General features: G+C 36.3%; 1 protein-coding gene across 3 annotated transcripts in view; it reads right to left on the reverse strand.

Moving 5' to 3' along the window:
* PPFIA2 (PTPRF interacting protein alpha 2) overlaps positions 1-14786 on the reverse strand; it is a 481896-nt gene that overhangs the window by 35302 nt on the left and 431808 nt on the right. For all 3 annotated transcript variants that reach the window (XM_042947253.1, XM_042947254.1, XM_042947252.1), the window contains one exon: positions 2536-2617. In XM_042947253.1, the coding sequence (XP_042803187.1) occupies positions 2536-2617 (82 nt within the window). The remainder of the gene's footprint in view (positions 1-2535; positions 2618-14786) is intronic.

A 14786-nucleotide genomic window follows, 5' to 3' on the forward strand; every position in this document is an offset into this window, starting at 1 on the left:
CCATGAACCGTGAGATCATGACCTGAGCCGAAATCAAGAGTCAGACGCTTAACCAACTAAGCCACCCGGGGGCCCCTCCTGACATTTCTGCCTTTGTGTAATTCTTTGCTCTTCAGTTTGGGCTGAAATCAGTGACTTATATCTAATGGATTATGAAAATGACAGGATGCCACTTTCCAGACTAGGTTACAAAGGGACTCTGGCTTCACTCCTGCTAGTCCTCTCTACTTCCCTCCTCTCAGAGCTCTAGCTTGGGGAATCCAGCTGCCATGTTGTGCACAGCCCTGTGAAGATGCCCACACGGCAAGGAACAGATGTTTCTAGCCAACCACTGGCAAGGAACCCAGTCATGACTGTGAAAACAGGAGTCAGCTTGGAAGTGGATTCTCCCCACGTTGAGCCTTGAGATACCTGCCACCCTGGCTGACACCTTGGATGCAGCCTTGTGAAAGACTTTGATCAAAGCCCCAAGCTAAGTCAGACTCCTGACCCACAGAAGCTATGAGGAAAATAAATGCTGAGTTTTGGTGTAATTTGTTACATGGTAATAGGGGACTAACCTAGACATCCTTCTATTTAAAAAATTCTGTCATATTAGAAGGCTACTTGTTTTTATAGGGGAGACAAACAAACAAACCAAAAGCCAACTTTGAGTCATTGTGGCCTGGGCTGTGACTGAGGTAAAAGACAGGAGAGAGGGGAATCTAAGTAGGGCACATGACTGAATAGTTCATACTGTCTTCCAGCAGGTGAGACACAAGGAATTGGCCTTACCTTGACAGGTACCATTAAGTACCATTAGGTACCACTGATGGAAGATGGGACTTAATGTCTTAGTTCATCAACTCAACTTGTTCAAAAATAATTAAAGATCTAAACATACCTTCGCTGGACCCTAACGATTTTTCACTCCCTCTTTTTAAAGATATTTTTATTCCCATACTGAGTAATATTATCCAAATGCTTGCCAATACATTGTTATCAGGACCAACTCTAATTAGACTTTCAAAAAGGTTTTGGTGTGATAAATGGTGTGTGAAGCATCAGACTTCCTTCTGCTCATCATTCTGAGCAGGCTGTGCACATGAGGAGGTGCTAAAGGAGGTGAGAGTTAAGAGCTCTCATTCACTGGATCACCCCACTCATTCATCTTGTTTATTCCATTTTACAATTTGAGTCACTTTAGGAAGCACATTATGAGCAATTTCTGTGTGCTCAGGATAGGTTTAATTAGCACAAAACTTCACTGCTTGTCATTTCCTAGCCCCTTAATGTCAGTAAATCTTTTTTTTTTTCTTTTTTTAATCTAAGGGTTTGTTCATCATTTGCCAAAATAGGAGCTAACTCTCTGTCACTGCAGCTCATTTCACTGGAGTGACACTGAACAAAGAGCTGCTATTAATTTCGAGGTGTGTTTTCTGAAGCATTTTGACTCATAATTGATTTTTAAAGTATAGTAATTTTAAAGGCACGTTTGGAAGAAGCAGCTCTGATCATTAATATGCTAAAAATTCCCTGACTGCTGCGAGAGAATAAAATAAAGCAAGACATAGGCCTCTTTTAGGCCTCATAGGCCAAGAAAAAAAAGGCAAAGCATATTATTACATCTATCTATTAAAGGCTGTTTTTTAAACTAAAAAAGGGTTTTAACTTTTCATCATTGATTATTTGTTAGCCCTGGATATGATATGAAAGTGAGTGATTTTATAATCCCCAACCAGTTAAAACAATGGGTTCGAACTGCCTCTGCCAGGCAAGGAAAGCATATTTTCTTCTTTGCCCCGACATTGGCATATCCTGGTAGCTGCCGGCAGCCCACATTAGAGGACTGAATGGAACAGGCAAGTGAACACTACTACTAAGTGGTATGAACTGGTCCTTTGTGGTCAAATGTGTTTTTTTCACTGTTGCAGTCTGCTTCTACTGGCCTCCACTGTGCTCAGGTACTGTTTTTATTTTTCCTGGCCCCCGTGTTACATAGAAAATGCTGAATTACATTCAATTTAGACCCAGAAGAGAACAAGGGGATAAGTATTCTCTTGCTTAATTCCAAGTGTCTAAACCTAGCTGGACTCTGGGCGCTAGAGAATTAGGTTCAGGAATCATTTTACAGGCAAAGAAATGGCTCTCTGCGCAAATAGGTGACAGTGATATCACGGATAACATGTTGAATATAGAGATGGTTCTTGTTTGTAACCTGCTGATGAGAAAGAACTCTAGACTGACAGACGAGGGCAGATGTTTTCTTGCAACATGAGAAATGTGGCTCAATACCTGCCTTCCCTTCTTCTAAAGATGAAGACAGTGAAATTTAGAGAAACTTCCTTTTATCCTACTGGGTGCTTCCTTTGGCCACAATCACAAGAATGCATCACAACAATGCTCACAGCCCCCTGGATAAAGCAAATATTCCCTCTATAAGCTACTCCAGGCTAGTGGAAAGCTGTGACTTCAGGAACCCATCTTCACCTGTTTCTAGAAAAACTATCAAATTGAAGTCATTAATTTAAGAGCTTTCTGGTTTAATTCTCTTACCTCCAGCCATGCAACGACAGTGGGCCCATCCCACTGAGCAAAAGGTAATCCCTTCCTCCGAGCTTCTTCTAGAAGTTCATGCCTGAAGTACACAGCAAAGATCATTAGTCAGGTAACATGGAAAAAGATGGTAGTGATTAATTTAAATGCCAATATTTTTAAAAAACCAATAATCCTTCACAAGCTTTTTCTGAGTTAATATAGAATAACAGAATTCTTTCTTCCTCTTAGAAATACATGGAAATCAGCCATTGATTTTATGAGTAAAACATTGACATCTAAAAATAATTTCTCCCAACATTTATTCACAAAATTGAAACATTAAATGTTAATGGACTAAGAAGCTGAATTATACTATCAGCAAATATCTTAGCTCTTTAACAAGAAAATGGTGCACATGTGCATTTTCAAGCATACATTATGGAATCTAAATGAGGCTTCTTTCAACCTACTTACTTTCCCTTACTATTTCAATGATAGAGAAAATGTCTGAATATAGAGGCAGTGGATAAATTTGGTTATTTTATCCCCATTTAAGAGATGTGCCTCATTTTAGTATGCTCTCCAGGTCACGGTAGCTACATTAGGAGTTTTTTTTTTTTTTAATCTAGACTATGAAATTGCCTCTCATTTAAAGAAAACTCAGAGAGAAATTAACTTCTATTACTAGGAAGCAATGTAAGGTGTGAAATTCAATAGTACATTCATTTTCATTGATAATCACTCCTGTTTTTAATGAAAGTGAAACATTTCAATGAAAACAAATGGTTGTTTCTGGTAGCAAAATGTAAAAAGCCTTGAAAAATGCATTATTATTCATTGTCCCTACAACTGAGCCTTATAACTGACATCCATTTACAAAGCCAATTTGAGTCATTTATTGTTAAAATATCAAATATGTGTTTTTACTGAAACTCAAATTGATATATACCTGACCAGGGCTATATTGGAAAATGTATTCTGTTTCTTAGTATACTTTGATCTTACACACAAATGATAAAAATGAGGTGTATATTCACTCTTTTGAATGTGTGTCTTTCATGCTAGGGAATCTATCAATAATATCATATATGAACTCCAAAATGAAACATTTGATTATATCCTACTATCAATCAATCAACTGATTTTTATAATTTGTTAAGATACAGTTGACCTTTGAACAACATGGCAGCTAGGAGCGCCAACTCCCTGCATAGTCAAAAACCTGCATTTAGCTCTTGACTCCCCCCAAACTTTACTAATAGCCTTGACTGGAAGCCTTACTGACAACATAAACAGTCAATTAACACATATTTTGTATGTTATACATGTTTCATACTGTATTTTTACAATAAATATAGAGAAAAACTATTATTAAGAAAATAATAAAGAAGAGAAAATACATTGCAATGCTTTAGTGTATTTATCGAAGAAAATGTGCCGGTAAGTAGGCCCCAGCAGTTCAAGCCTATGGTGTTCAATGATCAACTGTACATAACCAAAAATGCTTTTCAGCGAGAACTTTCCATATTTGCAGTGGATGCTACCAACAAAAGTTCAGTGTGACAAAGAAACAAAGAGGCAAAACAAAAACTGAAGTTATAGCTGCTGAAGAGACACATAAATCAACTGCTGTTTTATCTGAATAGCAAGGAAAGCATAGGTGAATTCTGCAAGTAACTTTTTCAGCACCGAGGACAGGGAAAAGTGATCTCAGCACCCCTGAATACGAAGTGAAAATTAGAGGGGCTTCCTCACCTGGCTTCCCATTCCCTTGCACTTCCCAATGACATTCCTTCAATGAAAACCTGACTTGAATAGGCTACTCTCACTGTTACTGGTATTGACAGAAATGGGTTGAAGGGTCAAACAACCAACCATCAGGTACTCATTGAGCATCTGTTGTGACCTTAGATCTGTGCTCAACGTGGAAGACATGGGCTCAGTTTTTCACAAGGTCCCTAGTTAGATAGAAAAAGCAAACACACGAACTGTCCAAAAACACAATACAATACACAAATAGATGCTAAAACTCAGTGATGCACATTCTGGGCGTGAGGATTTTGAAAATGGGTTAACAGCAATGGAAACGATTGGTGAAGGCATTTGGTAACTGAGCTGGCTTTGAAGGGCGTGTGGGAAGGCGTTCTAAGCAGGATATGCAGTAAGGTTGAGCCTGGACTATGTGCAAGACAATTGAGATTAGGCCTCCACAGAGCTGAGGATTATTATTAAGAGTTGTAATGTTATACCCAATAGGGAAGAAACACTTCCAGTTATGTAACAGCTGAGTGGCATTAAAGGAGAAGAAACAAATATACATTTACAGCTGGGGTTTTTTTTGGCCACATTTAGTAAAAAGGCAAGTAAATATGCACTCAACACCTAGGAAGTACATAACATTTAACAAGTGAATTATATGAGCTGTACAAAAGACATTTTTAAAAGTTAGAACATTTTAATTGTGAGACTTCTCACTAGTTCTCTAAAAATATTCTACCACACAAGCGAGAGTGAACTTGTTAAAACTGAAGTCAGATAATGTAACTTTTCTGCTCATAACCTTCAATCACTCCTTGTCTCACTCAGAATAAAAGCCAAAGCAGCAGTTAGGATCCGCCTCTACCCTCTCTGATTCAGTTGCTACCTCACACAGCAACACTGGCCTCCTCACTGATCCTGGAAATAGCTCAGGCTTCTTTCTGCCTCAAGACCTTTGTACTCGCTATTGTCTCTGTATGGAATGCATATGCCTCCATCTCCACATGGCTCACTCCCTCTCCTACTTTTAATCTTTACTCAAATGTCACCTTCTCTGAATGTCTTCTTCCCTACCTCCTTCAACCCTCACTAGACATTCTTTATCCCTGTTCCTTGATTTATTTTTCTCCACAGTACTTATCTTCTAACGCAGAGTATCATTTACACCTCCGTCTATTATATCCCACTCAAATATAAGCTCAAGGAGGACTGATGTTTTCACATATTCTGTTTAGAGATAATTAGAAGAATCTAGAGCAAAGTCAGGCACTGACAAGGTGCTCAATAAATATCTGTGAATGTTGAACATGTTTGCCAGGGTTCACATTTAGGTACTTCTTTTTTTCAGTAAATTGAGTCTCTCTCTCTCTATATATATATATGACCCCATAATTGTATGGGGGCATGCATATATATATATATATATATATATATATATATATATATATATAGTCCAAATATCCTTTTATATTTTGGCTTACAATGCCATTCAAACGTTTATGTTTCAAAGAGTAAAAAAAACTTCAATTTTGCTTCCTCTTGAGCCAGTTTGTCAGAATAACACCCATTCCAGCTGATGCCAAGAATCTGATCTGGGCTGGAATCCCTGACAGGAGTCTGGTTAAGAGGCAATCCAATGTGCTCAGATAGTTCTATTCTTCATCTGAATAGAAATTTAACTGCACAGTTGTTTGTGAAATCTTTGCATGATCTTGTTCTTGAAAAAGTTTTCTTTGTTTTTGCTTTGTTTAATCACAAACTCTTGTAACATAATAACTTTAGTAAGAGTATGCTAAGATAATAAGAAAAATAATTCTAGTCCAGTGGATGCTATTCTTTGGTCCCCAGCTGGCAGGGCTGAATCCCCAGCCTTTGAACTGACACACTTGAAACTGGGGAGGAACTGCCGGGTTAGGGGTAGATGGCTGGGTTTTGCAGCAGGGCTGCATGTCACATGACTTTGACTCCAGATGTGCTTTCCCTTTATCTGAGGGCAGTATCAACTGTGTAAGAAATGCATTGAAATTCTCAGAGCAATATTACATTTAATTCTTCTCAATTAAAAAAAAAACAACTCTCACCATATTAATAAGAGACATATTTATAAGAGACATATATCTGGGTGTATTCCATGAGAAAGAAGCAATGTTAAAAAAATAAAATAATATGGGCAACACTATAATAATTGGAAATCACTGAGTTTAACACATGAAGATTTCCTAACAGATTATTAAAGGTAGCATTAATTGTATGGGGGCATGCTTCTTCCCACCAGATATTTTGACAGAGAAACAGTGATCTGAATTGTTTAGGAAATATAAAATAAAAAACCTGATTTGCCACAAATAGGCATTTTGAATATGCTGGTGTTCTCTGTTCAACCTCTCTATGTGTGAAAAGGTATGTATTTATTCTGTACCTGAGATTCAACCTTTTCAAAGGTCAGAAGACAGTTCTTCCAGAGCAAGGCTAGGATCAACTTTCCCTAGTATAAGTGTGAGTCTGGAAATTGCTGTTTTTCTATCTAGACCTGAAGAAATATTTTTGTTTTTCTTTCTTTTTTTTCTCCAGACGATCTAATATTTAATCATCCTTTCCCAAAGGATCACTTATATATCACTATAGTTATGGACATGCATTTTTGTTTTAAGATTTAGACTAGATTTTAGAGAATACCAGTAGCACTTCCTTTTAGAAATTCTATCTGACATAGGGTTGTCATCACCTGTGTGAAAACCCAAAAAAGAAAAGTGCTAATTGTAAAGGAACGTCATTTTGAGTAAGAAAAATTTTTGAATCGTTGACTATTTTCAAGAAACACATTCTCATCTCTAATAAAGAATGCCATTAGACTCTCTTGAAATAGGTGTCAATGAGTTACTGTGACTGGAAAGTGACACCTTAGGAAGGCCCACCAGGTGCATGAGTCATTTGCATACTCAGATATAACTGTGCACAGGGAAGCCTGTGCATGCTATGCCTGGTCTGAGACAGGAACAAGGTTGGGCACCCTAGTAATAACTAGATCCAAGGATTTCTGAATAAAAATCGAGAGTGTCTAAAAACTGTACATGAATCAAAGGCAGTTGCCAGGCTTGTAGTTTCTTACTCCTAATCCACACTAATTTAAGCAAGTTTGACTTTGCTTAAATGACTCAAACCAAATGGAAATGTCTGGCTTCTACTTTTTTTTTTTTTTTGGTTTTATGTCTCTGCTCAACTATTGCAGTTTTAACCTAATTGGTACAGTATGCTTGCATTTGTAAGCCATGTTTCTATCACACTAAACAATGTCCTCATGTCTCCATGCCTTGTCTCCCCAGTCACTTTGTCTTGATTTTTAAGACATACTAAAATACTTCCCTGAAGCCATCTTTTCTTGCCCCTGAGGCAATATCCACTACATCTTTTTATAAGCCCCCTAGTATACCAAACATTCTTACCTGGAGTACCTTTAACATTTTATTGACTCAGAGATTCAGTTGGTCTTATTCTTTGCTGAACACAAAACCTGGTACACTGTAGATCATAAAAATGAGATGACTGACTACCTAACAAATTTGGTTCATCCTGGAGTAGGAAAAGTCCCTGTATTCATGCCCTCACAGTAGGGGAACCAACTTATAAATCAAAAAAATTCAATAAAGTGTTAAACTCTGAAAAATAAAATTCATTAATTACTCAAAAAAGTCACAGACCATAGGGCCAGTAAAGTCTCCTTTCTCATATTCTTCCCAACATGAATGGTTCATCACTGTCAGTGAAAATAGACTTTATTCTCAGACCACTTAGCCTCCAATGCTATTTTGGGATTGCCAATTTGTGATATGACTGTCTGAATACTATACAGTACCCTTTCCTCTGTCACTCGGGATGGCCATTTCAGTCACTTTCCATTTAATGCCTGCCAATTTCCCCCTTCATATTTTCTATTTCATCTTCCTTTACTTTCTATTTTTGTCACCACCATACTCCTTTTTTTTCACCCCTTTAATTGGCCCCTATCTCTAGTCCTCTAACCCTCTTAATACACTGGCATAAGAAGAAAATCTGCCATGACAGCAAAACAGGTAAGAGAGCAGCCTCTAAAGTCTGATGGTTTGGGCCTGATTCTTGGTGCCTCCTCTTCTTAGCTGTGCATCCACAGACAAGTCACTTTACCTCTTTGTACCTCAGTTTCCTCAAATAAAGCTGACAATACTAGTCCCTACCTCAGGAGGTTGCAATGCAAGTTAAACGAGAGAAAACATATGGTAATGTGATTACAACAGTGCCTCACACAAAGGAAGCAGCTAATATATGTGAGGTGTTACTTTTGTCATAGTATTGTCCTCTGAAAACCTGCCAACGGCTTCTTAAATGCCTAAAGTATAACCCTCAACCTGCATTACGAATACTAAAATAGGTTTAGTCTTGACTTACCTTTCTAATCATCTTCATTCACTTCTAACCAGAACTGAAAAACTACTTTTGCATATAATTTGTGCATTCTAATTTCTCATTGCAAACACCATTTTCCAGGGCTGGTAAGTTCTTTCCCTTCAACTATCAAAATCTTTCTGTTTGCCTAAATTATGACCCTAGCTTTCATTTTGTGATAATCCCATTCCATAAAGACTCTTTATCCTTCAAAGTCTGGAAACTTCTAGTGTGTCAGTATCACTCATACAGATTGTTGATTAGCACCACATGTGTGCGCCTCATATCCCACCCCCAACTCTAAAGTCCTAGAGATGAGAGCTTGTCCTTCCACTGCATCATGCTTTTCATCATCTGCTCTAGCCAAGAAAATCTTTCGAATGACTGTTATACTGTAATCCACAAAACTCTCAATGTTGACAACCACCTGGGATCTTTGATCATAGGATGAATTGTAAGTATTTTGTTTTTGTTAACATCAAACTATGCATCGCATCTTAAAAAGGAATAAGCATTTTGTTTAGCAGTTACCTATACTGGCTGCTCAGAAAGAGAAAAACATGCACTCTTTAACATTAAATAAGATATTTTGCAAATTGACTACTACCAAAGCTTCTGTTCAAATCCTCATCACTCGCGGATCATGGCAAAGGACTCCCTGAGTCTGTCTCTGGTACCCCTCCACCCATGCTTTTTCAAACTCCCAGTGAGAACTTCCTAAACGCAAATTTTTGTTAAGACTTGCCTACTTAAAAACCTCCCCGTTGTCCTAAAAGTAACGGTCAAATACCTTAGCATGATGAAAAAGACCCTTAGTAATCTGGCCCCAGCTCTCTCCAGACTCTTCTGCTCAATCAGTACTGAAACACTTGCCATTCCCCCAATACCACATTCTACTTGACCCTCTGTGACTTTTATCTCCCTTTTTCTTCTGATTGAAACATCCTTCTTTGCATCATAATCGTGGCAAATTCATACTTGTCCTTCAGGCATAGCTCATGCTTTATCCTTCCTGTTAAGATTCCAAGGCCTCTCCCAGGCAGAATTAATTTTCTCTTCTACACAAATATTATGACTTGTGCATACTCCAGTGATTGCACTTATTATACCTCTCATTTAAAATTTAAAAATATATTTAAATGTAATTTTTTAGATTTTACTACAATTCAATATAGTACGTACTGTAATAGAGATTTTTCTAATGTGACTTCTTGTTTCATTTAAACCACTTTCTATTCTTCTGAGATATGATATCATGGTTTGAAAGAGCAAAGGTTCTGGATGTAGACAAATTAGGGTTTAGATCCCCGATAACAACAGCTAACACGCATTGCCACAAATTCTGTGTGAAACGCTATCCTAAGAGCTTTGTATGGATAATTTCTTTAAGCTTCACAACAATAAGATACATATTGATACTCATTTGCAGATGAGGACACTGAAGAACACAAACCACTTGGAGCATAGAATCAGCAGTGGTAGAGCCAGAATTTGAGCCCCAAGACCTTGGCCACAGAGTTAACTTTCTTAACCCCCATTCTATCCTTTAGCTAATTAATCTCTTGAACTTTTTGTAACTGAAAAAGGAGGATAAATTGATTGCAATAATTTGATTATATTAAAAGCAACTTCCTTGTTAGTATTAAATTAAATGGTATTCTCTCCCTTTTCTTTCTTTTCTTGTGGTTCATTTATATTCAGAAGTGGCATATATTTATTTGACCTCCTGGGTAATATGTATAATCTTTACCCGCTTACTATCACACCCTTTAATTCTTAACATTATCAGATAAAAAAGGAGCTTTGCCTTTTCTTTTCTTCTTCCTCCCTAATATCAGGTTCTGCATCTCTGCCAGAGGAACCAAGATTGGTCTTGATTATCTCTTTGGGATGGACAAACTGGATTGCTTGCACTTTGTGTCAGTTCAATTGATTTTGTATAATTGCAATATAAAGGAATTCTCTGATTGAAAAATATATCTTAAGGGCTTATTAATTTACTGTGGCACATGACAAGTAATTAGTTATTGATATAACCAGAAGAAATAAATATGTGGCTTGATAAGAACCAAGAATAAAACATAAGTCAAAATAATTTGACAGTTGAATCTACTTCTTAACAGTATAGTCCAGAGAATAAATCTCTCTCACATAACATAGCAGTAAATTTACTTATACTTCATTTCACACCGTTATTAATTGTTCCATTAAAATTCAGTAGTCAGGAGGGTAAGTAGGATATGATCTCAAATTCCCAACAGACGATGAGCTATAAGTCTATCATTCAGAAATATAGACTTGTTGATCAATGCTATGAAAATCAACATTACATATTTGAGAAACTATTTGAAATTCTGGTCAGCAAGTATGAACAAAATGTGGTGCCACCCACATTTTTTCTAACATGTGCAAGCTGAAAATGTATATCTTAATTAACATAATTTTTCTAAACAGAAATGTCACAAATCCCAATCAGCTGCTTCAGAACATTGATTGCCTAAATATACATATTTAGCTCCATAAAATTAAGAGTTTCGAATTCAACATTAACAAGGTTGACTTGATTTTAAAAAGCATAGCATACTGTGATTTTGTGTGTGTGTGCAAGTGTATGTGTGTTTGTATATCCTATAATGGCACATTTTCCCATGAAGTGCATATAAAATCCATTACACTTCTAAGTAGTATTTTATTTGGATTCCAAGAACACATGCTAGGTTGTTTGGAAATGAAATAGTTTGACGACATTAAAACCAAAGTTTATTCATACTGAAACCTTTTTTCTTCAAGCTGCTCTGAAATGGAGGGCACAGTCTCAGAAACAAAATGTAATTTATTTGTGAATTTGAGTTGGGATTTACATAATTTCTTTCCTCACTTTATTTTGAATTTAATCAGTTTCAAAGCCATTAAAAAGGTATAAACACACACACACACATGCACACACAAATGTGATGAAGCAATACAATTACTCATGCTGTTACTGAAAACTAAAGGGATTTGTATTACTTTCCATTAAACAATTTCATTTTTGAAAGATTCTGTGGTCTGTTCTCCCTAGTCACCTCCTGATAGTAAATTGGGGACTTATTGGAGGAACAGTGGTAATTTTCAGGTTATTTGGATACCATTTAGACTAGATTACCTTAGTGCTTCATCTAATTTTCGCCCTCTTTAACTCAGATTTTGAAGTTTATAGTTTTCATCCTTCTTGAGGTTATAGATATTTTCTCATCCTCTTGTGAGGTTCAGGAAGTTGATAGTAGTGTCAGTAAGTACAGAGAACATGTCAGTCACTCAAGGGTACACAAAACAAATGGGAAAGCTGGGGCTTACATTCTCACCTTCTCATTCCTAATTCAGGGAATGATCTTTCCACCTCTAATCTCCTCTCTTCACTAAGTTTGTACTATCTTCTCCTGACACTTTAACCTCCTAAGCTTTCTTTTGGCAATTCTGCTGGGGAAATGATTTTAAAGTCCTAAAATGTTAAATTCCAGGAGCGCGTACAAGGCGGCAAGAATCTCAATTTTAGAATGAAGACAATTCCATCAGTTTCTTAAAGTACATAAACGACAATGCATCATGCATTTATTATTTTTCAATATTTAATTCGAAAAGTGGAGGGAAAATGAAGTTTTATTTCTTGGGATTATTTTCCTTATGAAACTTAAAAACCATGAGAAGACAGACCACTGATATTACATGATAACATGAAAACAATGTTTTAAATCTAATATCTAGAATATTCATTATGTTTAAAAAGAGCTTACAAATTTGGCTATCATAGTTGAATAGTACCCTAACCACGGCTTGCCTTGCATTTTTAAGAACACTTACTAGGCTTTCCTTAATATCATAAATTATCCTAACTGAAGTAAATTCTGCATTACTAAATAATTAGTAGTAGTAACTAGAACTTAAAATTAGAGTAGAAAAATATAACAAATATAAACCATACTAATGAACTAAGCAATACTACAAATATAAATATGTTATATATATATATATATATATATATATATATATATATATATATATATATAAAATTTGGTTTTCAATTGAAAAGCAATACCTTTCCCAAACAGAAGTGTTTTTAAAAGCTCACCATGTTACCAATGTAAAAGTTTAAACCAATGTAAATATTTTATAAACGTTATGCATACTTTGTTTTACTTTGAAGCTCCATTTGTCTTAGGAATAGATAATTACCATGTTTTCATTTTAGTTCAAAGAGAAGGATTTAAAATTTGGTACTGTAATCTGAGATGTTTAGATTTTTAAATCTTTGAAAATTAACCTGTAGTACAGGAAATAATGGGAAGCACACACAAAACCAAAGGAATAAACCAAAACCAAGGATTACTTTGGAATCTAAGTGTAAAAGTCCTACTGGGGAAGATCCAGCATTTATCCTCTTCATTTAAGTGCAGTTCTAATAATTAACAAAGAAGTTTGTCTCTGGAAGAGAATGTGGGTGGAGAGCCACTAAGCACCAACGAGCACACAGGCCAACCCAGCCATGCAGCACAGTCCAAAATAACAATGTGGCCTCCAACTATTACTTAAGCCTCACCGAGTGCCACACTAACTCCTAAAGCATGACTTGAGGAGGAAGGAAATGACGTCTGGAATATCTTTTGACGTGTGTCTAATAGAACTGAATAAACAGAAGTGCCTACAAGGCCAACATAATTAATTTGAGTGTGAACATTTCTCTGAACCAATGATTCCTTTTACAGTGTGGAAATGAATACACTTTGCAGTTTTCATTTTAGGTCAGAGGCAGTGCAGCTTGTGTTAAAACTGAAAAGAGAAATACTAAAGATAAAAGACAAAAAGGATGGTGCTGAAAATAAACATGTTCAGCAGCCATTGTCATTCAACTTACCCAGATGTGCTTTTCATGAGATGGAGAAGGATGGATGGAAAAGAAAAGCACACAAATGTTAATGGATACATTTTAGTCCAAAGAAAGCCATGGAATAAAACAAGAGCATCATTTCAGATGTGCAAAAGCTCAGATATGAGAAAGACATGGTGTCTTTTTTTATTTCACCGTGGCACACATACTCACTGCGTCCAAAAGCATGATCAGGTTGAGGGCAGGTCTAATTGTTGACTAGTAAGTCTGTCTCTTGAAAATGAGCCACTCTGAAACATGCATGACCACATTTTTCCCAGCCTCTAGTATATTCCAGGAAGAAATCAGGCATTTTATTAAAGAACATTCTTTACCTCAGGCCACTCCTGGGTTGTTTTACAAATAGAAGCAGCATTTACAAAATGGTGCTCAGATTCTCATACAGCCTTACATGTCTACTGTTCGAGCTCAAGAAAAAGTACAAGAGACCCCTGGAGAGGCAGCAACTTAAGAGAGCACTGGTGTGAGTGTCAGAATATCGGGGTTCTAGTTTTTATACATGATTTGGCCAAAATTACCAGCAGGTTCTGATTTTCAATCTCCTTACCTTCATATGGGGCAAGAAGAAAATTATACATTCAGGTCCATACTTGTAATATTCTAACAAATGCCATAAGAATAATAATTTTTATAATATGCATTTGCCAGTAATCAGAACATGAGAAGGATAAAAGAATGCCATGACTCTTTTCCCCTTGCTACAATAATTCCTTCTCCTCTGTTTGAACTGGCAAAATAAATGTTGTTTGTGCCAACTGAGTCTCTTTCGACAGAAACATTTATTTGGACAGATGTTTATAAATGTTGCTCTGAGGAAAAAGGAAACTAGTTTGGTTCACCAATATTACCATAAATCATCGCAAAACAGCATTGATTTAAATATAATTTTTGAGGTAGCCCACTTGCTCCCTGGATATAGTAGTGGCACTGGGAAAATATGGAATTTAAATAATTCAACAAAAAGCCATGGTAATATTATTTAAAATTTTCTATACAAGCATAGTAGACTAATTCTTAGAAAAAATAAAACTTTTACTACAACTCATAAAATATATTAAATATAAGAAAATATGAAGCAGAAATCCGTATCTCAGGTATTAGGCAACTTAGAGAGTTTCTTTTTTATTGCTCAGTCATTATAAAGAAAAGGTTGGCGTGCAATGAAAAC

This window comes from Panthera leo, chromosome B4, assembly GCF_018350215.1.
Source record: "Panthera leo isolate Ple1 chromosome B4, P.leo_Ple1_pat1.1, whole genome shotgun sequence".
NCBI classification, from domain to species: domain Eukaryota; kingdom Metazoa; phylum Chordata; class Mammalia; order Carnivora; family Felidae; genus Panthera; species Panthera leo.